This window comes from Prunus persica, chromosome G1 (assembly GCF_000346465.2).
Source record: "Prunus persica cultivar Lovell chromosome G1, Prunus_persica_NCBIv2, whole genome shotgun sequence".
In the NCBI taxonomy this organism is placed as follows: Eukaryota; Viridiplantae; Streptophyta; class Magnoliopsida; order Rosales; family Rosaceae; genus Prunus; species Prunus persica.
In genome coordinates, this window is record NC_034009.1 from 16,932,598 (window position 1) to 16,953,882 (window position 21,285).

At 35.5% G+C, this 21,285-nt stretch overlaps 3 protein-coding genes across 4 annotated transcripts; 2 read left to right on the forward strand and 1 right to left on the reverse strand.

Annotated features, from left to right (window-relative positions):
* On the forward strand, positions 2,341–10,712 carry LOC18788360 (pentatricopeptide repeat-containing protein At1g06710, mitochondrial). Its single transcript, XM_020555785.1, has 5 exons — positions 2,341–5,749; positions 7,163–7,442; positions 7,906–8,033; positions 8,172–8,275; positions 10,224–10,712. The coding sequence occupies exons 1-2, from the start codon at positions 2,750–2,752 to the stop codon at positions 7,205–7,207; spliced, it is 3,045 nt and encodes a 1,014-aa protein (XP_020411374.1). The 5' UTR covers positions 2,341–2,749; the 3' UTR covers positions 7,208–7,442; positions 7,906–8,033; positions 8,172–8,275; positions 10,224–10,712.
* LOC18791230 (pentatricopeptide repeat-containing protein At5g65560) lies at positions 11,618–13,586 on the forward strand. The gene has a single exon (XM_007221801.2). The coding sequence runs from the start codon at positions 11,676–11,678 to the stop codon at positions 13,410–13,412; it is 1,737 nt and encodes a 578-aa protein (XP_007221863.2). The 5' UTR covers positions 11,618–11,675; the 3' UTR covers positions 13,413–13,586.
* LOC18788389 (probable phospholipid hydroperoxide glutathione peroxidase) lies at positions 14,850–18,543 on the reverse strand. Of its 2 annotated transcripts, XM_007223415.2 has the most exons (7): positions 18,311–18,543; positions 17,565–17,641; positions 16,653–16,714; positions 16,445–16,563; positions 15,986–16,153; positions 15,846–15,886; positions 14,850–15,108 (listed from the first exon to the last, which is right to left on the reverse strand). In XM_007223415.2, the coding sequence occupies exons 1-6, from the start codon at positions 18,482–18,484 to the stop codon at positions 15,854–15,856; spliced, it is 633 nt and encodes a 210-aa protein (XP_007223477.2). In that variant the 5' UTR covers positions 18,485–18,543; the 3' UTR covers positions 14,850–15,108; positions 15,846–15,853. The 2 variants fall into 2 exon arrangements, with proteins under 2 accessions (XP_007223477.2, XP_007223478.2); XM_007223416.2 differs by lacking the exon at positions 14,850–15,108 and having other exon boundaries at positions 15,488–15,886; positions 18,311–18,487.

Here is a 21,285-nt window from a genome sequence, read left to right on the forward strand (position 1 = left end):
TTAACTTTGTTTTTCTTTGGCTGCAGTACACGAATCAGATTTGGATTGAAGATTACTATTTTTGCTGTTTTTGGTTTTTTGAAATGTTTAAACTAATTTCCTTTTGTTTTGTAACATTATTTGCTATTTTATTATGTAATTTTCATGTTCGTTTGTAACTTTAATACTAAGTTCTTTGATTTTGTTATTGGATTTTTATATTTTACAAGGATAATTTGGTGTATTTGTTCAAGAACTTATGTTATGTGAAATTATTATAAATTGTATTTTTTTTAGTATATTTTTATTACGATACTACCGGCGTACCGAACCAATCCGAACCGAATATTAGGTTAACCGATCCAAAGTCTACTGAAGTCTTTGGTTTGGTTAACGGAAGAGCCCTCTACCGTTCCGAACCGATCCTCGCCCAAGCCTACGTTGGACCCTTGTGATGCATTCAAATAATTTTATATTGACAAAATATGTGGGTTGGCATAGAAATTCTATCATGAAAATTTCAAAGATGATGAGGCTTGTCTTTTAAGAGAAGAGCTTCTACATTATGAGTTTGAGCTCTCTCATCTTTTATAATTTAAATATATGTATTTTTCTCAATTATTCCAAGAACTTGTTTAAACAAGAAAGATATTTCATTTGATTGAGAGACTAATTCGTCTAACTCTTTCAGTTTCTACAGCAACGATAGAGCGAGCTTTTTCATCTATGAAACTCATTAAAACCTGTTTTCGAAACAAGATAGAGGCTGAGTTTATTGGAGATGATTCTCTATATAGAAAGAGAACTTGTTGATTATATATATATATTTGATAATCGAGCAGTTTAATGCTTTGAAGACTTGTAGGGTACCACTTAAGTAGTTTAAGATTGTATTTGCATTGCATGTTTATTTAATGTATTGTTGTTTTTGTATCTAAGTGTTTACTTATGTGTAAGTATGCAAGGTTCATTATGTCCCCCCGACCATGTGTATATTTTCTTGCTTATCAATATAGTTTCACTTGTACCGTCAAGTTTTGATTTATATAGAATTAAGATTTTTTATTTATAATATAGTTGAAGATATAGAAGTAAATAATAGAAGTGCTTAAATCGAGAACGGTTGACCTCAAATCAACTTGATCTATATATATAAAAAGCAAAATGCAGAGAATGGTAAAACATTCAAAATATCAAAAAATGGCATTGGTTAATGCAAACATTAAGAATTGAAATTATTAATTAAATGAGGATAATATGGTAAATTCACACTTTTTCATATTTAAAAAAAATTAAAATTAAAAGAAAAATTAGATAATGGATCATATTTTTATGGAATACAACTACCCATTATCTTTTCTAATTCTAAAATAAAATAAATTTTTTTTTAAAAAGCCTCTGGCAAATACGGAAGAGCGTGCGAAGAGGCTAGCATATATAAAAAATGTACGTCAACTTACTGATTCCGCTCATACTCAGAAGAAACATTTATATGTTTCAATTCCTATAATAAAAATGAGTTTTTATCAAATTTAGTCAAAATTTAGCCCCCAAATTCATAAATGTCAGTTTTTAAAAAAAGTTTCAAATATAACCAAAAACTCACTTAAATTGTCCCAAAATGCCCTCTAAATTAAAACCTAACAAAAAGAGCTAATTGTCATGCTCTTCCAAGCCGTCAGCAAAGTACCGAGCACAAGGGCACTGCCCTTAAGTGGGCTAAGCCTCACTCTCCCCCACCTTACCCTCAAACACAAGGACACTGCCCCTTATCAATCGCCCTTAATGGATTTTCTTTGCAGCAGTTTTTAAGGGTTTTGATACATGCATTTCATGGAAAACAATTATCGACAATATCATGTTTTACATGCACCCACCCACACTAGATGTATTTTTGTCATATTACTCTCTTTTTTTCATTTCATTTTATTATTATTTTTGTTTGATAAAGGTAGAAGGGAAAGCAAAGTTAATATAGGCAAGTTTGTGTTGTGGGAAGATAGTTTGCCTTGCAATTTTTCTGGAGTTCTTGTGCTGAGGGAAGGAGTTTAATCCCCACATCAAATGCGGAGCAAACAAATCATATATGATACGAATTTTGCAAGAAAGTTCCACTCTATTTTTTTCAATTAAAAATTATTATGTCAAGAAATTGCCTTTTAACTTTTTATTTTATTTTTAAAATTATAAATTTATGATAGGATTTATAGGCATATGACTGAGTTGACGAAGCTAATTTTGTTTTAGCGCTCATGCTATTTTGGGTTTTAGGTGTAATTGAGATTTAAATTAAAGGGCATTTGGGTTAATTTAAGTGAGTTTTTGGCTATATTTGAAAGTTTTTTTAAAAATTGACATTTATGAATTTGAGGGTAAATTTTGGCTATATTTAATAAAAATTCAATAAAAATATCAACCAAACTGGTGGAACAACAGACTTCATCAAAAAAGAAACTAATTTGGGGTGTTCGAGTTTGATTATTTGTTGTGAAGAAGAAGAAAAGAAAGAAAAAAACAATACAAAAAGTGGGCATTCACGTTCGGGTCTTCATCCCAGCCGTTGATTTCGATCCAACGGCTAAAGTGTTGTCCTCAAATAAGCGTCCGTGCCAGAGAACATCTCCCGTATTTTTCACTTTGCTTGGTATCCCTATTTATTTCCTTTTTTCTTTTCTTTTTGTTTTGTTTTTTGTTTTTTTTTTGGCCTGAAAGCAAAACCCCATCATAAACCCTGAAATAACTACTCACTTCAAACTCTCGCAGCTCAAAAATGAGCCGAAGACGTTTGAAAACTCTCCTCTTGCACTCAATCTCCACCATGTCATCGTCCCCTCTTAAATCCAACCCCCTTCTCACCACAAGTCAATCACAAGCCTTCCCTTCTCCATCCAAATTCTTTCACCAAAATCTCAAACTTGGCCTGGCCAGATTCCTTTGCACTTCTTCGCCGGACAATCTCGATGGTCTGGTCGATCCTCAAGAATTGTCAATACCTGGGAGTTCTGGAGTTGAGTCTATTTCGGCAGAGGAATTCGCCTCTTTGCGCGATTCGGTGTTGGATACCAATGCCGGTGATGGGTCTTCAACGCCTAAATTTGAATCAGATAAGTTTTCTAATAATGCCATTTTGATTTCGAATAAGATTTGGAATTATAATGATGCGTTTGGTGACCAGACCCAGAAGTTTCTTAGGCAGTTTAGGGATAATCTGAATGAAACTCTGGTGATGGAAGTACTGAAGCTTATTCGAAATCCTGAATTAGGTGTGAAGTTTTTCATATGGGCAGGTAGACAAATTGGGTATAGTCACACTGGTCCTGTGTATGATGCATTGTTAGAGTTATTGGAGTGTGGTAGTAATGATAGAGTACCAGAACATTTTCTCCGAGAAATTAAGGGTGATGACAGAGAGGTGCTTGGGAAGTTGCTTAATGTGTTGATACGGAAGTGTTGCCGAAATGGTTTGTGGAATGTAGCTTTGGAAGAGCTTGGGAGGCTTAAGGATTTTGGATACAAGCCAACTCGAACAACTTTCAATGTTTTGGTTCAAGTGTTTTTAAAAGCTGATAGGTTGGATACAGCACACTTGGTTCATGTGGAGATGTCGGATTTGGGGTTTAATATGGATGAGTATACACTTGGTTGCTTTGTTCACGCCCTTTGCAAATCTGGGAGGTGGAAGGAAGCGCTCACATTGATTGAGAAGGAAGAGTTTGTGCCCAATACTGCTCTTTATACAAAGATGATATCTGGGTTGTGTGAAGCTTCACTTTTTGAGGAAGCTATGGATTTCTTGAACAGAATGCGGTGTGATTCTTGCATTCCTAACGTCGTAACCTATAGGATTTTGCTTTGTGGGTGTTTAAAAAAAAGACAGCTCGGTAGGTGCAAGAGGATTCTTAGTATGATGATCACAGAAGGTTGTTATCCAAGCCGTAAGATATTTAATTCTCTTGTACATGCTTATTGCAGGTTAGGAGATTACTTTTATGCTTACAAGTTGCTTAAGAAAATGGTAAGATGCGGGTGCCACCCAGGCTATGTGGTTTACAATATCTTGATTGGTGGTATATGTGGAAACGAGGAATTACCTAGCTCAGATATGTTAGATTTGGCTGAAAAAGCTTATGGTGAGATGCTTGATGCAGGGGTTGTGTTAAATAAGGTCAATGTGAGCAATTTTGCACGATGTCTTTGTGACGCCCGAAAATATGAGAAAGCCTATAATGTTATCCGTGAAATGATGAGAAAGGGTTTTGTGCCGGACACTAGTACATACTCTAAAGTTATTGGCTTTTTGTGTAATGCATCCAAGGTAGAACAAGCATTTTTGTTGTTTGAAGAAATGAAAAGGAATAGTATTATTCCTGATGTCTATACCTATACTATTTTAATTGATAGTTTTTCTAAAGCTGGCCTTATTGAACAGGCTCATAGCTGGTTTAATGAAATGGTAGGAAATGGCTGTGCTCCTAACGTGGTGACTTATACTGCTCTTATACATGCATACCTTAAAGCAAAAAAGGTGTCTGATGCAAATCAACTTTTTGAGATGATGTTGACTGAAGGTTGCATTCCCAATGTTGTTACTTATACTGCTTTAATTGACGGTCATTGTAAAGCTGGTAGAATTGAAAAGGCCTGCCTGATTTATGAAAGGATGAGAGGTAATGTGGAAATCCCTGATGTTGATATGTATTTTAGAATTGACGATCAGAGTATGAAAGAACCTAATGTTTATACTTATGGAGCTTTGGTGGATGGATTATGCAAAGCACACAAGGTCAAAGAGGCCCGTGACTTATTGGATGCTATGTCGGTAGAAGGTTGTGAACCTAACCATATTGTGTATGATGCTCTTATAGATGGATTTTGCAAATATGGGAAGCTAGATGAAGCGCAAGAGGTGTTTACTAAGATGTCAGAGAAAGGGTACAGTCCAAATGTGTATACTTACAGCTCTTTGATTGATAGGTTGTTTAAGGATAAAAGACTAGATCTTGCTTTAAAAGTCTTGTCTAAAATGCTAGAAAACTCTTGTGCACCAAATGTTGTTATCTACACAGAGATGATTGATGGTCTTTGTAAAGTTGGGAAGACAGATGAAGCCTATAAGCTTATGCTGATGATGGAAGAAAAAGGATGTTGTCCAAATGTTGTTACTTATACTGCAATGATAGATGGCTTTGGGAAAGCAGGTAAAATTGAAAAATGTCTTGAGCTCTTTAAAGAAATGAGCTCTAAAGGTTGTGCTCCAAATTTTGTCACGTACAGGGTTTTGATAAACCATTGCTGTTCAACTGGCCTTTTGGATGAAGCTCATAGGCTTTTGGATGAAATGAAACAAACATATTGGCCAAAGCATATGGTAGGCTACCATAAAGTTATTGAAGGTTACAACCGAGAGTTCATGAACTCTCTTGGGATTTTAGATGAGATGAGTGAGTGTGGTTCAGTGTCAATTATTCACATATACAGAGTTTTGATTGATAATTTTGTAAAGGCTGGAAGATTGGAATTTGCTCTTGAGCTGCATGACGAGATTTCATCATCTTCACCTTTTACATCTGTGAACAAGAATATGTATACTTCATTGATTGAAAGTCTTTTACATGCAAATAAGGTTGGTAAGGCACTGGAGCTGTTTGCAGACATGATAAGGCAAGGTGGTATTCCAGAGCTTATGACATTGTTTGACCTTATTAAAGGGCTCATTAAAATTAATAAGTGGGATGAAGCTCTTCAACTATCGGATAGCATATGCCAGATGGTTCGTCTCTCCAACTCACCTCATTTCTTTTACATAAAAATGTATCTTTTTCTTTATTTATACTATGAACCATTTCATTTCATTGTTCTATTTTTTAGGAGTGAATGTTATACACTATATGGCCCAGAAAATGAGGAAAATCTAAATTCTAACTGAAATATTTGCATAGATAAAGTGTCAAACTATTTCTTTCCTAGAATTCTTTGAAGTTAATAGTTTTAAATATTGTTTGAAAAGTATTGAATATAAGGTGAGGGTTTTAGTATTTGGTGTGAGTACATGCACATTTAAGCAAGTGCACTTACACGTCTATTTCTCTCTGTATATGCATGTAAATTTTATGAGTGGTCATACGTTTGGCATCCATGCATGGACCTTTAAGCCATTATTTATTATCCAAGGACTGGATTAAGGAAATGCACTTAACTTAGAAGTCTTGTACAATTACTTGTACCAATTGTTTGTCTGTAAATCTTATAGTAAATGGTTGGGTGGACCTGTCTGTTAAGCGATCAACCTAGTGTCTGGTAGTTCGTCATCATTTATTTCAAAGAAAATTTTCTTTACATGTGTAAGATCATTGGTTAGTTGGAGAATTTTGCACTTGGCAGTTTTTTTCTCAAGTTGCCTTACTGTATCAGTAGCATTTGCTTACCCTGAAAAATTGTCAGTACCGATTGATGTGTTGTAGATGAACATAACTACATTATGTGATTGAGCTGCCTCAGCTGTACATTAAGCTACCTGTTTTTAGGTTATAAGGACCCTTGACGTAGCATGTAGAGATCACTAGGAACTAGAAAGAATTGTAGTTTCATTTTGACAAGATCTTTACAATTGAGTGAGCAAGAATAACACAGCAGTAGCCAGTAGGATATTTCACTACAAAAAGCATACATTGCCTTTGTTGGACTGTGCTGCAAGACTTTCAGTCCAGGGATAGGCATGCTTTAACCTTTTGCTCAGCACTGCTTTCTGGGTCTTAGAATGGGGTTTTTGTTTTTGCTTTTGTGTAAACTCAATCTTTGATGACTTTTTTCTCTTCTCCCAAGTATTCTGTTTAATGACTTAGATAATATGTTTTGTTAATTTCATTTGCTCGTCTTTTTAATTTATAACTAGGAAAGCGGAATTTTTAAAGACTTTTGTCATTTAGAAGGGGGTAATCTATGCTTGTGTTGTGAAAACTTCAAAGTATTGGATGCCCCAAGACTTGTATAAATTGAGGCCAGCTTAACCCTCACATGAGTTTACTTGATAGTGTGGACCAATAATCTGAAACGGTTGGTGCTGCTGATATCCAAGTTGCCTCTGTTTTTCACTGGACATGTTTATTTATTTAATTATGTTTTGTTTATTTCTGTTTATTATTCTTCCTTATATTCATTGTATTAGTCTCAACTAATTGAGCAGGACATCCATTGGCTTCTGCAAGAAGAGATATCTGACAGAAAGTAGTGTGTTTTCTGGACTATTGTTGTTTGCCACTGATGACTCATTGGACCCTGGTCTAAGGTTCTCTTGAGGAGTGGAAAAGTATTTGTGTGGAAGTCTTTGTGCAAGCATATGCACCGTGAGGATATGAATGACAGTTGCCTGCTTAATGGGGTGACCCTACAGTTTTTCTTACCTTGCGAAGTGGCTATAAATGGCAAGAAAGCTAGAAGAAATTTCTGCTTGCTATTCGAAGGAGGTAATCTTATTCAAATGTCCTAAGCATGATACTTCAAAAATTTCAGAATGGAGGATTTGATACCGATAAGGCATGCCTTGACAGATACCATATGCTCCAAGTCTGTATCCAGTTTCCCTTTAGGAAAATTTGGTTTTTGGATATGGCATGGATATGTGAGGCATACATGATGTATACAAAAGTGATCGAGATAGATACAAAAGGGGTTATTTGTAAAATTAGTATAGGGAAAACGGAGGTAAGAGTGTCATTTTAAAAGATTTTGGAGTTGTTTCTGAAAAAGGGCATCTAAGTGTCATTTTAAGATGTTAAAAGAGTTAATATGAAAACAAAAAACAGTACGTTAGATAAGAAAAAGAAAATTTATTTCATTGTTGTATCCATTGTGGTACCTGTATCTTGTTTTTGGAGGTTTTTGGTATTGTCGTATCCTCTCACAAATCCTATAACTGTATGCATGCAGCATAGGTTTTATATTCTGCGCCAAGGCTTACAGATGATGCTGCTTGAGTGTAAGCAGGTCACAGCTGCTAGAATTTATTTACGGCTCCAATAGGACCAATACCACTTTCCATTATGAATCATCACAAGGTCAGGAACCTAGGATCTTATTATTCATACCTCCGGACAGTAGTTTTTAAGTATATCATTGTTTTTACTAATTTACTAGGTGCAGATAAATTCACTAGTTCTTTGCTACTTGATCATGATAAGTTTGATATTGTTCAGCTCTATCACATACTGCTGATGTTGCTCGTTGAGTGCAAAGCTGGCAGGTGTTGTGGAATTCATTTCGTGGGAATTGTCTTCGTTTTTCACTTGATGATGTCAAGGTAAGGTTGTTTTAAAATTCTTTCTTGTGCAGTTTTGTTGATAGATAGGATATGCATGCAAACAAAAACAGAGGCACGTACATGGTAGTTTGTAATTTACTTTTCAGAATATTTGCAGGATGAAATTTCTAGGGTAGGGAGAAAACCTTAGAAAGGAATACACAATTTCTTCTCTTTCTGTTTTATTATTTGTTTTTTTTTTTGTTCGTTTGTTTGTGTGCATGTGATTCAGTCTGTATCTGCTTGAACTTATTTTGCGCAGTTCCTGTTTCTTATAGCAATTATTGCTTATGAATTATAAATTGAATTTGATTAGTTAAGGATAAGGATGATGTGATTGGATTGGAGCTATCTGGATCTCCTCCACAGGATCTCATAGGGTATCAAATTTCAAACAGCAGGCATTTACAGATGCTAGGAGCTCAAGTTAAACTTCCTTTTAATGGCTAGCGTTGCCAGAAAAGTAGTGTATGGGATTTGTTGTGGTACTGCAAGCATTTATTTCTACTTGATTTACCTTGAGGATAGTAGTTAATCCACAAACAAAATACTGTACTTGGTTTTATTAGGTACATCAGGTATGAGATAAAATTAGTCTCTTATAAGGATGACCTTAGTTTAGCCTAGAAAAGGAGTAATTACAATTTTGGTCACCTGGGTTAGGGTCGAATTTAATTTTGGTCGCCGTGATTTCAATTTTCCTGATTTCATCACTGTACTTGCAATCGTTAACAAATCAGGCCCAGCCCAGCTCTCACTCCTTCTCTCGCAGTCGAATCCTTGTTTGTTCATCCAAACCCAGATCAAATCCCTCATCTTCTCTCTCTTCTCAATTCCCAATTTCCATTCCCAGCCCAGCTCTCTCTCTCTCTCTCTCTCTCTCTCTCTCCCCACTGTCCAGATTAAGCTCTTCTCTGTCCTCAGTGACACCGCTGCCATTCAAACAAGGATCCCAGTGCAGTGGCCATTTTCTTTGGTGCCTTCTCTTGGTGCATGTACGAGGTCGGCAAGGGCAACAAGATCCAAAGCTTTTTTTTTAATATCTTTTTTGTATTTAATTTCATATTTGGTTACATGAGTTTTTATTGTTTTGTGAATTGAAGGTTGAAAATTGGATAGGTTCTGTGAGTGTGTGAGTGGGGGGAGTGAGAGGTAGTGATCTTTGTTAGGGTTCTCTTGGTATTTCATTGAGAGTTGGGCTGGGGGTGGAAGTTGTTGATTGGGAATTGAGAAGAGAGAGAGAGAAGATGAGGGATTTGATATGGGTTTGGATGAACAAACGAGGATGCGACTGTGCGAGAGAAGGAGAGAGAGGGAGAGACAGACAGACAGACAGAGAGCTGGGCTGGGACAAAAGGACAATAAAGCCCCTGCCAAACTGATGGAAATGAAGGATTGGACCTGATTTGTTAACAACTGCAAGTACAGTGACGAAATTGGGAAAACTGAAATCGCGGTGACTAAAATTGATTTCTAGCCAAACCCCAATGACCAAAATTGTAATTAACCCTTTAGAAGAAGGAAGGATCTCATAGTTTGACCATGCCACAATGTGGTATAATGATCTGAGCCATCAATTCTTAAGTTCCTCTTCAAGATGTCGATGCAACAATTAACAACATCTGGAATCTTTTAGTCATCTAATTGTCAGTCAATAAATACATAGGCAAACACAATGTTTGTTTTGATAAACCTAGAAATGATCATGATGATAATCCATATTTGAATGGCTTGCTGGTTAAACAGTGTCTTCTTTGTAATGTAATTTTTAGCTTCCTTGGACTTCTGTAGTTATTTTGTTCTGTTATACTTCCTGGGCAAGCTTTTAGATTCTTTAGACTTCTGCTGTTATTTTGTTTTGCTTCACTTTTAAATCGAACCGTATTAATGATAGTGATTTTATATTTATCATTTATATTGATTTATTTGTTCTCTGGGTGTGCTGTAGTGTATCTAACCAATATGATGAAACTACTCAACAACCTCTAGAGTCATGTTCGAATCATGAAGTGGATTTCATTTTTCAATTAGGAGCGGTAGGACATGAGTTCGATTCATTAAGTGGCATTCTTGTGTTCAATAAATATGCGAGGGACGTCTGCTGCCTTGTTCGAATTTATTCACAAAAGGAGAAAGAAAAAGGATACAGATGAAATTGTAACGGAAATAAGTTGTGTTTCAAGCAAGCTCAAGGTAAATGCCGTGTGATGGTAAAATGAGTGCTGGCATTTGCTAATGCCTAAAGTAATTTGTAGCTGAGAGCCTGAGGCCACCATCATTTGAAACCAGAGTGTGATTGTTTTATGTTTGATTTTGATTTTATCTTCTACATAGCTTCGGCTTAAAGATTCACAGAGGCTGTAACATCCAATTTGCAGTCGGGACAAATTGTTGAGGATAAAATTGAGCAAAACAAAGTGATTTTTGTTTGTGAGAATGAATCATCCTACTATTTGATGTTAAAGCTTCGATTATATATCCTGAACAATCTGCTTGTGAGAATTTTTGATCTTCTGGCTGAAAAAACCTTGTATATCAAAAGAGATAACTCCAGCTTTGCCACGGTTGCCGTCCAAAGAGGCTTGTTTTGATGAATTATTCGACTTCATTATTTATTATGCTACGTAGGTTAGGAACGTGCAGTTTTTTTAATGAAAAAACGTGTTATTTTGTTAGGATCCCTCAATAATGGGCCTATTGAGCTCAGTCCATAAGTGAATTGGGTTCTATCCAGCTTTGGCCCATCCCTCCGAGTGTAGGACTCATCCTAAACCCATTTCTCTCTTAAGATCTGATGATGTAATTATACCCTATTTGGGGTTACAGAAAGGGATATGAATCTCTCTCTGCTTTATATTTCATTTCTGGTTTTGGTACCTGTCATATTTTTTATTGAGAGATGCTATCGTGCTAACATCATCTCCAATGCTAAATACAAATTCTTTAGCTGTTTTCGCTTCAATGTACGACTAAAATGTTTGCGTTTTTTATTATTATTTTTTTATACAACCGAAGCAATATTGAAAAGAGGAAATTTAACTTAGGACCTCAAATACAGAAATAAATAAATACTATAAGCCAGGCTTTTCTTTTCTTTGGGTTTCATATATGAATATTGGGTTGATAAAAAGTTGAATTTGAGATTTGTGTTTGTGCATTGGAGATGGCCCAAGGCGGTTGTTATTTTATAGTGAGGGTCTTATCTAAGGCTATTAGAAAAGTCTTTATCTTTTAACCGTTGGATCAAACTAACCAATTTGATCTAACGGCTAACCAATTTGATTTAACGGTTAAGGGATAGGGCTTACAGAGACCCTACAGAAGTGAAAATGGGAAACCCGACCCGCACTTGCCTTGGCTAAACCCCTTTCCCATCTGGACCTTCTCACACCTCACCTTAATGCTCTCCCTGAGAATAACTAAAAATGGAGCTCTCACGCATTCTTCAATTCTCTTCAAAATTCTCATACCCTTTTCCCAATTTTCTCCGTTTTCTTCTAAATCCAATCCAAAATCCACAACCCAGAATCACATTACCACAATCCCAAGAAAATCCACTACAAGAAGACCCATTTCTCTCGCTGCACCAGTTCCACGTGTTCCAGACACAGTAAGTGCTTCTATTGTCAATTCAGTATGCTCTTTACTCTCTAAAGATACCCATGAAATCACAAGCATTGATAGTTTGTTGAAAAACTTCAAAAAAACGTTGAGCTCAGAACTTGTGCTTCAAATTTTGATGAATTATAAGCAGTTGGGTAGGAGTAAAACCTTGCAGTTCTTTTCTTGGGCTGGATTTCAAATGCGTTTTCAGTTTGATGACTGTGTGGTTGAGTACATGGCTGATTTCTTAGGTAGGAGGAAGCTCTTTGATGATATGAAGTGTCTTCTTTTGACTGTGTCCTCGCACAAGGGTCGAGTTTCCTGTCGGTCTGTGTCCATTTGTATTAGGTTTCTGGGTAGGCAAGGGAGGATTAAAGAAGCCCTTTGCGTGTTTGAAGAAATGGAATCAAAATTTGGGTGTAAACCTGATAATCTTGTGTACAATAATATGCTCTACGTGCTTTGTAAGAAGGAGTCATCTGGGCATTTAATTGATTTTGCACTGGCAGTTTTTCGGAGAATCGAATCCCCTGATACATATTCGTATAGTAACATGCTCGTTGGTTTATGTAAATTTGGTAGATTTGAGACTGCCGTTGAAGTTTTTGGTGATATGTGTAAGTCTGGCTTGGTTCCTACTCGGTCTGCAGTGAATGTTCTTATTGGAGATTTGTGTTTATTTAGTGCGAAAGAAGGAGCTGTTGAGAAAGTAAGAGTGAAAGATCCTTATAGAACTTTTACAATTTTAGTTCCTAAAGTTGGTGGAAACAGGGATGCTATACAGCCTGCAGTTGGAGTGTTTTGGGAAGTTTATAAATTGGGTTTATTACCTAGCGCATTTGTCATAATCCGGCTTATATCGGGCCTTTGTCAACTGGGAAAAGCGGAAGAGGCTGTCAAGGTCTTGAAGGCCGTTGAGGGTAAGAAGCTGAGTTGTGTCGAAGAGGGCTACTGCATTGTGATGAAGGCTTTGTGTGAGCACTGTTACGTTGATGAAGCTTGCAATTTGTTTGGGAGGATGCTCTCCCACTCCATGAAACCAAAGTTGGCTGTTTATAATCATGTTATCACTATGCTATGCAAATTAGGGAATGTGGATGATGCTGAGAGGGTCTTTAAGATAATGAACAAGAATAGATGTCTTCCAGATGGTATGACCTATTCTGCGCTGATCCATGCTTATTGCGAAGCTAGAAATTGGGAAACTGCTTATGGCTTATTGATAGAAATGCTTGGGTTGGGCTGCTCGCCACATTTTCACACTTATAGGTTAGTTGACAAAATTTTGAGGGAAAATGGGCAGATGGATTTGTGTCTTAAATTGGAAAGGAAGTTGGAAACCCTGACGTTGCAGAAGCTGTGTAAAGATGGCCAGTTAGAAGCTGCATATGAGAAACTAAAATCAATGATTGAAAAGGGATTTTACCCACCAGTTTACGTGAGGGATGCTTTTCAGAATGCGTTCCGAAGGTATGGAAAATCGAAAATAGCTCAGGAATTGCTAGAGAAGATAGATGAAATAGATAGAACTTAGCTGTTGATGACCTATTAACAAGTATTTTCCTCCATTAACTGAAGAGTTGTGAGTTCTAACCGATTTCTTGTTACAATTCTTTTATATATGTGGTTCCATACATACATGTAGCATCTTTATATACTGTTCTAGGGCAATCAAATAGTCTCTTAATTTCAATGCTTGGTTGGTTCATGTGTGCTTATTTACTGTACATAAACACTCAAACCGTTTAGTATACGACGCTAACACTTGTTTGAGCTCACTCCACAATGTCATCTCATGATCCGAGCCGTTTGCGTGGGCCCACTCGTTTTGTTGATTTATGTGTGCATCTTTACTGTATGTGTTTCTGTGTGTCAATATAAATATGAGAGTCACTCGTAAGACGGGGTGACCGAAAGTTTTAATGTATTGATGTAAATCACTCACCTAACTGTAGCATCGTCTCTGTTAGGGGTGGGCGCGGTCTGGTTCGGTCCGGTTCTCACCTTAAACTGGAATCGAAATCGTTACTATTTAACCGGTTCGGTTTGGTCTGGTTTAGAAAAAAAAAATTCAAAAACCGGCCGGTTCGGTTCTGTTTCGGTTTTGAACCGGATTATTAATTTTTAAATTTTTAAATTTTTTTCCCAAAAAAAAAAAAAAATTTAAAAAATTTAATATATATATATATATAATAAATAACTTTTTTTTTGGCTTAAAAATTAACAAATAATCCAATTCATACATTTATAAATTTTTTGAAGTTGAACTTGGAAAAATAGTGATTATAAAATTTAAAATATGGCATTAGATTTTAAAATTTTGTAAAAATAAATAAATAAATATATATATGACCGGTCCGGTTTCGATTCGGTTTGTTGACTTTTTTGGTCAATCGGTTTTTTTTCCCGTTTTTTTTTACCGATTCGGTTCGGTATTCCGGTTTTCCAGTCCCGATGCCCACCCCTAGTCTCTGTGGTAGTCAACTGCTTCTTATCAACGATTGGGATGATAAGGGATGCAATATATCTAAGAGTTGGAAAATTAATGCGAAAAGCACAGCGAAAATACTTGAAAATTAATCAGTTGTATGGTCATGATACTAGAGTTTTTAACAAATCCGTATCATATAAGCCCATGGAGTTAAGGGTGGTGAGAAAATGGATTAGGTCAAGGGATCTCGTGGCTTCTACTATGACGGCACTCAACTCAAAAAAAAAAAAAAAAAAGAATTTCATTTTAAATCTCTTGGAGAGGCAAAGGGCTTGTAGCTCAAGTGAGTAGTTACCCCTCCCCCCAATATCGTTTGTATCAGGAAAGGTGTTTCTTTGCCTCTGGTTGAAAATTATTTTTGGCTCTAACTGCCCATTTCACATTGCTTGATAATATGAAAGCTCTCCAAAGAAGGAGAATCCATCATCTTGTTCCATGGAAGCCATTTGTGCATGCTTATCTTTCAAAATATGTTTTAAGTTACGGACAAAACAATCTATTTTAATTATTGATGATAAAATATTGATGTGGGTATACGGCTTTAATCGGGAATATGCTTACCCCTTGAACAATATAAAGAGACCTTGAACAAGTTTCCATCTATTCTTAATAAACAAGGCATGTATTTGTTTCGAGTCATAATCATACTTTTACACATCCATCATGCTTTGATCAATTTACTTCATCTACCAGCCACGTTTTATTTTCTGCAAAGCCAAAGCATACACTTTCTGTTGTCCTGCAATAATATCAATGTGAAAATGATAAGCGTCAGATGATGCAAGTTTCTCAAACCTTAATCTATCTCCAGAAGAAACAAAATAAAATTGAAAATCCAAACTGTATTTGGGTTTTTAGAAATCCTTCCAACTGAGGACCTCGTATCAGAGTCGAGTTAGATACATATTCACACATAAGACGTTCTTGTGCAAGTTATGATCTGCAATAATGATGCAATACTTGCCAAAGGCAAAAGCAAAGATACCAACATTGTGGTATTTGAATTACATAAGCACGGTTGAAACTCTCAACTAAAGTTCACCTTACATTCCATAATTAGAAAAAGAGACCAGATCTCTTATGTGCTTGTTTATTTATATGGAAGGCAATCGAGAAAGTATCTATAAAACCCAGATCTGTCATAGACTAGATAATTCTAATCCTGGCACCGATTCAATTCCCTTGCAGGACTGTTAGCTTAAAAGGAATAAATAACTAAACAGAATATGAATTAGTTTATAGATGGCGTTGTACATCACGTGAAAACACCCTTAAAGATCTTTAAAATCATCTGAACCATTCTATCATAAAATAAATGCCAACATAGCAAAGGAGGTGATGACATGTAGAGGGCCATGGGATTTGGAATTCAAATGTCCTTTACCGAAAAAAGGTTTTTTTCAATGAAAATAAAAACTCATTACACCAGTGCAACAGACTATAATACATATCCTTTCGTAAAGAAACATATCAGACCTTGATACTCAAGAAGATTCCAACAGACTCTGGATGTCTTTCTGAACAAAGCAAAGAAAGATAAATCAGCAGTTGTCGTCAGCAAAACTGAATTGGTTCACCAAATACAAACAAACAAATAACCACAACAGCAATCTGACCTCAATTTTAAGAGGTGATGTCACAGGAGCATATCTCTCCACAACTTTTCCTTCTTTGTTAACCAAAAACTTGGTAAAGTTCCATTTGATGCCATTTCCAAAGAGCCCACCTTTCTGTAATTTCAGGAATTTGTAAAGGGGCGCCTCATTCTTCCCATTCACCTCAATCTACAATGACCACACATAAATTTAATAACTTGTGCATTAATTAATCTTAGTCACTTTATCTATGTGTAGTAGTTGCTAAATTATTGGCAAAGTCAAATCAGTCAAAGAATTATTTAAGGTAGAACCAGTTCTCTGAATGTTTATTAGTTTGAACAGCGCAGAGTCTTGTGCACAGAAAAATCTAGCACAACTAAACAGTAGCAAGAAGAAAAGAAATTTTTAATTAGAATTTTGCGTATAGATTGCTGAGAAACTTTTCATTTCTTTATTTTCTTCAATAATAAGGATTACCTTGTCAAAGATTGGGAATTCAGCTTTAAACCTCGTGCATGCAACTTCTTGAATCTCCTCATTGTTTCCTGGCTCTTGTCCTCCAAACTGGTTGCAAGGAAATGCCAAGATCTCAAAACCTGCCACAAAATTGAATAAAATGTCATGGACAAGGATGAAACACATGAATCAACAAATTTTTGGCATTGCTCTGATAGGAGTCACATACCTTTGTTTTTGTACTTTTCATACAAAACACTTAATTCCTTGTAGTTGGATTGTGTTAAACCACTGCAAAAAAAAAAATTAAAAATTAAAAATTAAAAATTAAAAAGTAAGAATAGAGGCAACAGAGGATATAGAGTTGTAATACAGGTTGAATGCCTTAATTCATTTTGACACAAGCAAATTTATATAATCAACAAGTTCAACCAAGCATAGAAAACATGTAGAATCACCCCAAATGCTCCAAAAACAGAATGGTCTGCCAAGATCTTAGAAAAGAAAAGAAATAATTAGTGTTGCCTCTGAACCTTAAGGATGAACATCTAAGTATCAGATAAAATGCTTTTTCATGGGGTTCTATAACTTGCCACACTGCTATAGAGAGCAATACAACTAAAATTCTCTTTTAAGACCTTCTGGGGGACATAACTAACCGACTAACTATTCATAGTACCCAACAGTAAGACATTGAGTACAATTTTAAAAGGAATTTTCAGATTCAGGTCCTTGATATATATTTATATTAATTATAGTCCAATGGCTTTTAAACTTTTAATTACAATTCAAGTAGAAAAGTCACTAACATATATATTGCATCCTCAATGGGGAAAAAATAACCGCAAGCTACAAGCATGCCACTGACTTCTAAAAAAACATAATATATCATAAATTTTCGTTCCACTTTAGAAAACATTTGTAGAGATTTATCACAGAGACCTATGATAAACTTCCTTGAACCACTGGTCAGAAAAGGTTTTATAGACCACAAGATTTGTATCATAAATTTCCTTAACAAACATCCCGATTTAACTCCAAGTAGCTGAAATTAATTGAACGAAGCACACGGTTTGAGCCACGATTAACATGGATTAAGAGTGAAGAGAAATAATTCACACAAACAGATCAAGTTAATTACCATTGGGAAGCAACATTTACAATCAGGAGAACCTTCCCACCGTATTCACTCAGCTTTACATCGTTACCATGAATATCCTGCAATTAAATCAAATGGCATACAAATCCATTTCAGATCGAGTTATCAAATAAAATAGTTTGCAATTTCACTGTATTCACTCAGCTTTCAATCGGAAATTTCCAAAATCACTTCACCAAATATAATGGAAAAATAACTCCAGAAACTTGAAGCAGAAAACAAAACAAAAGACGTACCACCCCAAGTAACCTGATCTGGCCGGAACGGGCAATGACTTTTGAATTCTAAGTCTTTTAAAAATAAATATCAGAAACAATTAGCGGAGATTGGGAAAGCTGGAAAAAATTTAGGGGAATTTTTAAAAGCCACTCATGAATGTTATCTGAAGAGACAACTTTACAGAAAAGTATCTCGCATCACCTATATCAGTGATCAAAGAAAATATATATACAATATTGGAAGTTGAAAACCCACATAAGTAAGCTGCAACTAAAAGCTAAATCTCAAATCACTATAAAAACCCAACACTTTTCCACTCAGCCAGCCAAGCTTAACGCCACTATGGATCAAGGGTCCAACTAAATGGATTCACATCACTTCTGTGTTACTTCGAAACCAATAAAACTTATTACTGCAAAATATCAAATCTTTCTTTTCCCAGCAACCAAGCATAATATATCAGAAAGCTACAAGAAGAAGAAGAAAAAAAAATGAAGCAAAGCCAGTACCTTGACTGTGAAATCGTATATTGATTTGGAACTTCCTTCAGCCATAATTTGGGAAGAAGAGAACTGGTAGGCGTAATAGAAGTACAAGAAAGCAAAACCCAGAACGAAGAGAGAGACCCAGTTGGTGAATTTCAACAAATGCATTCCCACGCCCATCACCGAAAGGAGTAGCATGTGATAAGGTCGTCATTAATGTCAGCATTGACATTTCTTGCCTGTTTCCCTCTTTAGGAAAAATACAATTTAATGTTCGAGAATTGTGACTATATTCATTTGACCTGATCACACCTTTTTCTTTCAATTTTATGAGAAATTATAGAATGGTATAGCCACATGTCCATTCAAATACAGCCACATGTTCATTTTAAAAAATAAATTAATTATCTTTTCATAGCTGGAATTTTTAGTTTAATTCTTAACTTTTGAATTAAAATTAAAAAAAAAAGAATTTCCTAACAGCCACCTATCTCCCAACCCAACAACCTTAATCCCAACTACCCAAGGACGAATCTAGGATTTTGAAATACAATGGGCTGGATTTCCTTTATAAATAAACTCGACGGTACGAGTGAATTTTATTGATATTAAAAATTATACACTTAATCAGGGGGGACATATTGAGCCTTACCCTCAAAATGCATTTAGTACATAAGACATAAACTAATAAAAAAAAGACAATAATAAATAAATATGCAATGCAAATACATAATACAACTATTTGAGTTGCACCCTTCTAGGCTTCAAAGAGTTGAAATCACTAATTATTGATTCGTTATCAATACTATCAACAAATTCTTTTTCAATGTGAAGTATCATACAATCAGCAAGAAACTCATCCTCTATCTTGTTCCGAAGTTGATTTTTGATAAGTCTCATAGAAGAAAATGCACGTTCTGTTGTTGCTGTAGAAATCGGAAGAGTTAAAACTAAACGAATCAATCTATCAATCAAATGATAGGTGTGTGTTAACCCTGTTTCAAGTAAGCACTTAAGTAATTCATGAATAGAATCAAGATTCTTGAAGGCTGGAAGACTATCCATATCAGTCTTATAAAATCCCAACTGTTGATGTAAAGCATGCAACTCAGTGGTAGTAAAATCTTGAGGATAAAACTTCCCAACAAGATTGCATATATCACCAATGTTAAACCACTTAAATGAATCACGGGGATCCAATGTTGAGGTAAGATAAAGAAGTTCCACGGTTTGCTCTAGAAATCTAGTATTTAACTCTACCAACTGAAAATCTATTACATCATTAAATACATCAATAAGGAAATAATGCTCAACTGTAATAGAATCCTATTGTTGACAGAATGACCTGTACCCATTTTATGACGAGCACTCATATCAAGTACACGAATGTCATGTTGTTCACAAAATGCTAGCACACTATTGATAAAAATCATCCCAACCATTATTTCTCAACTCATCAAGCTTCATTTTTGTACTTGAAACAAGATTCAAAGCATTTACAATATCCTAAGATTTGCTTTGAAGTGATTGACAAAGAAAATCTGTGAATCCCATAGGTTTTTCCAACAAAAGTAAGGAAAAAACAAATTCAAACGACATCATGACAATATAAATACTCTCAGCTTCCCCACGAAATTGTGATGTAGGTCTATTACAACCTATTTCATCATGAAGTGTCTTGGTTGCACCAAATAAATCAATCAAACTTCTGATAGAACTAAAATGAGATCCCCAACGAGTAGTTCCAGGTCATTGCAAACAACGAATTTGATTAGCCCCTGCACCCATTTGAAGTTTTCCAGCCTCTAACAAACCTTGAATTTCAGCTTTTCGAGATAATTTCAACTTAGAATAACGTTTAGCATAAGCACCAACAAAATTCACAATACTATTCAACATTGAAAAAAAAATCTCCAAATAACTCCAACCTCTTTAACTGCAGCATTTAATGCTAGTTGGAAGCGATGAGCAAAGCAATGTATATAATATGCATATGGACAATCATTGAGAAACAATACTTGTAATCCATTCAATTGACCACGCATATTGCTAGCACCATCATATCCTTAGCCACGTATATTCTGAACTAAAAGTGTATGTTTACCAAGCACTTTACAAATCTCAGTTTTAAGAGTTGAGGAATTAGTATCATGAACACTTATAATCTCAAAAAACTGTTCTCGAATAAACCCATCACGACCAACAAATCTTAGGATAATAGCCGTTTGTTCCTTTTTAGATTCATCAAGTTTCATCAACAAGAATACAAAATTTTCCATCCTCTCCAACTGCCTCATGAATCTTCTTCCTTATTTTGTTAGCAAAAATATTTAGGATCTCCTTTTGTATCGTTGATGCAATATATTTTGCATTTCCAGGAGCATTCTCTAAGACGACTTTTTCAACTTCTATATTCATTCTTGAAAAGGCTTTTATCAACTCAATGAAATTTCCCCTGTTTGATGACTCACAAGATTCATCATTACCTCTAAAAGCCAATCCTTGATTTGCTAGATACCTAATGGACTCAATTGTGCTTGTAAGTCTCAACCAATTTTTTGTAACATCTTGTGGTGATTGCACCACTCTATCAATATGTTGAGAAGGGTTGCTTAAATAATCCATCCACTTTTGCATAGCAAGATGATGTGGAGAATTTATATTGCCTACATGACCAAGGAAAGCACATTTTTCCCCACCAACTCTCTTCCAATTTTTAAACCCATCTATAGTTAATGCCTTGTGTGAATGATCAGTTTTAAAAACAAAGCATGGAAAACAAAACCCTTTATCTTCATGAACAAAATACTCAAGCCAAGGGAATTGTTTGAACCAACATTGTTGAAATCGACGATTTTGATTCCCTTCTAAGTGGTGTGGATATTCCCCTAATGTGGATTGACATGGTCCTAAGAGAATATATGCTCTTTGAACATTATCATGTTCATTAATTGAATATGTGTATATTTGATGACATAATCCCGGATCATGTTCAAGAG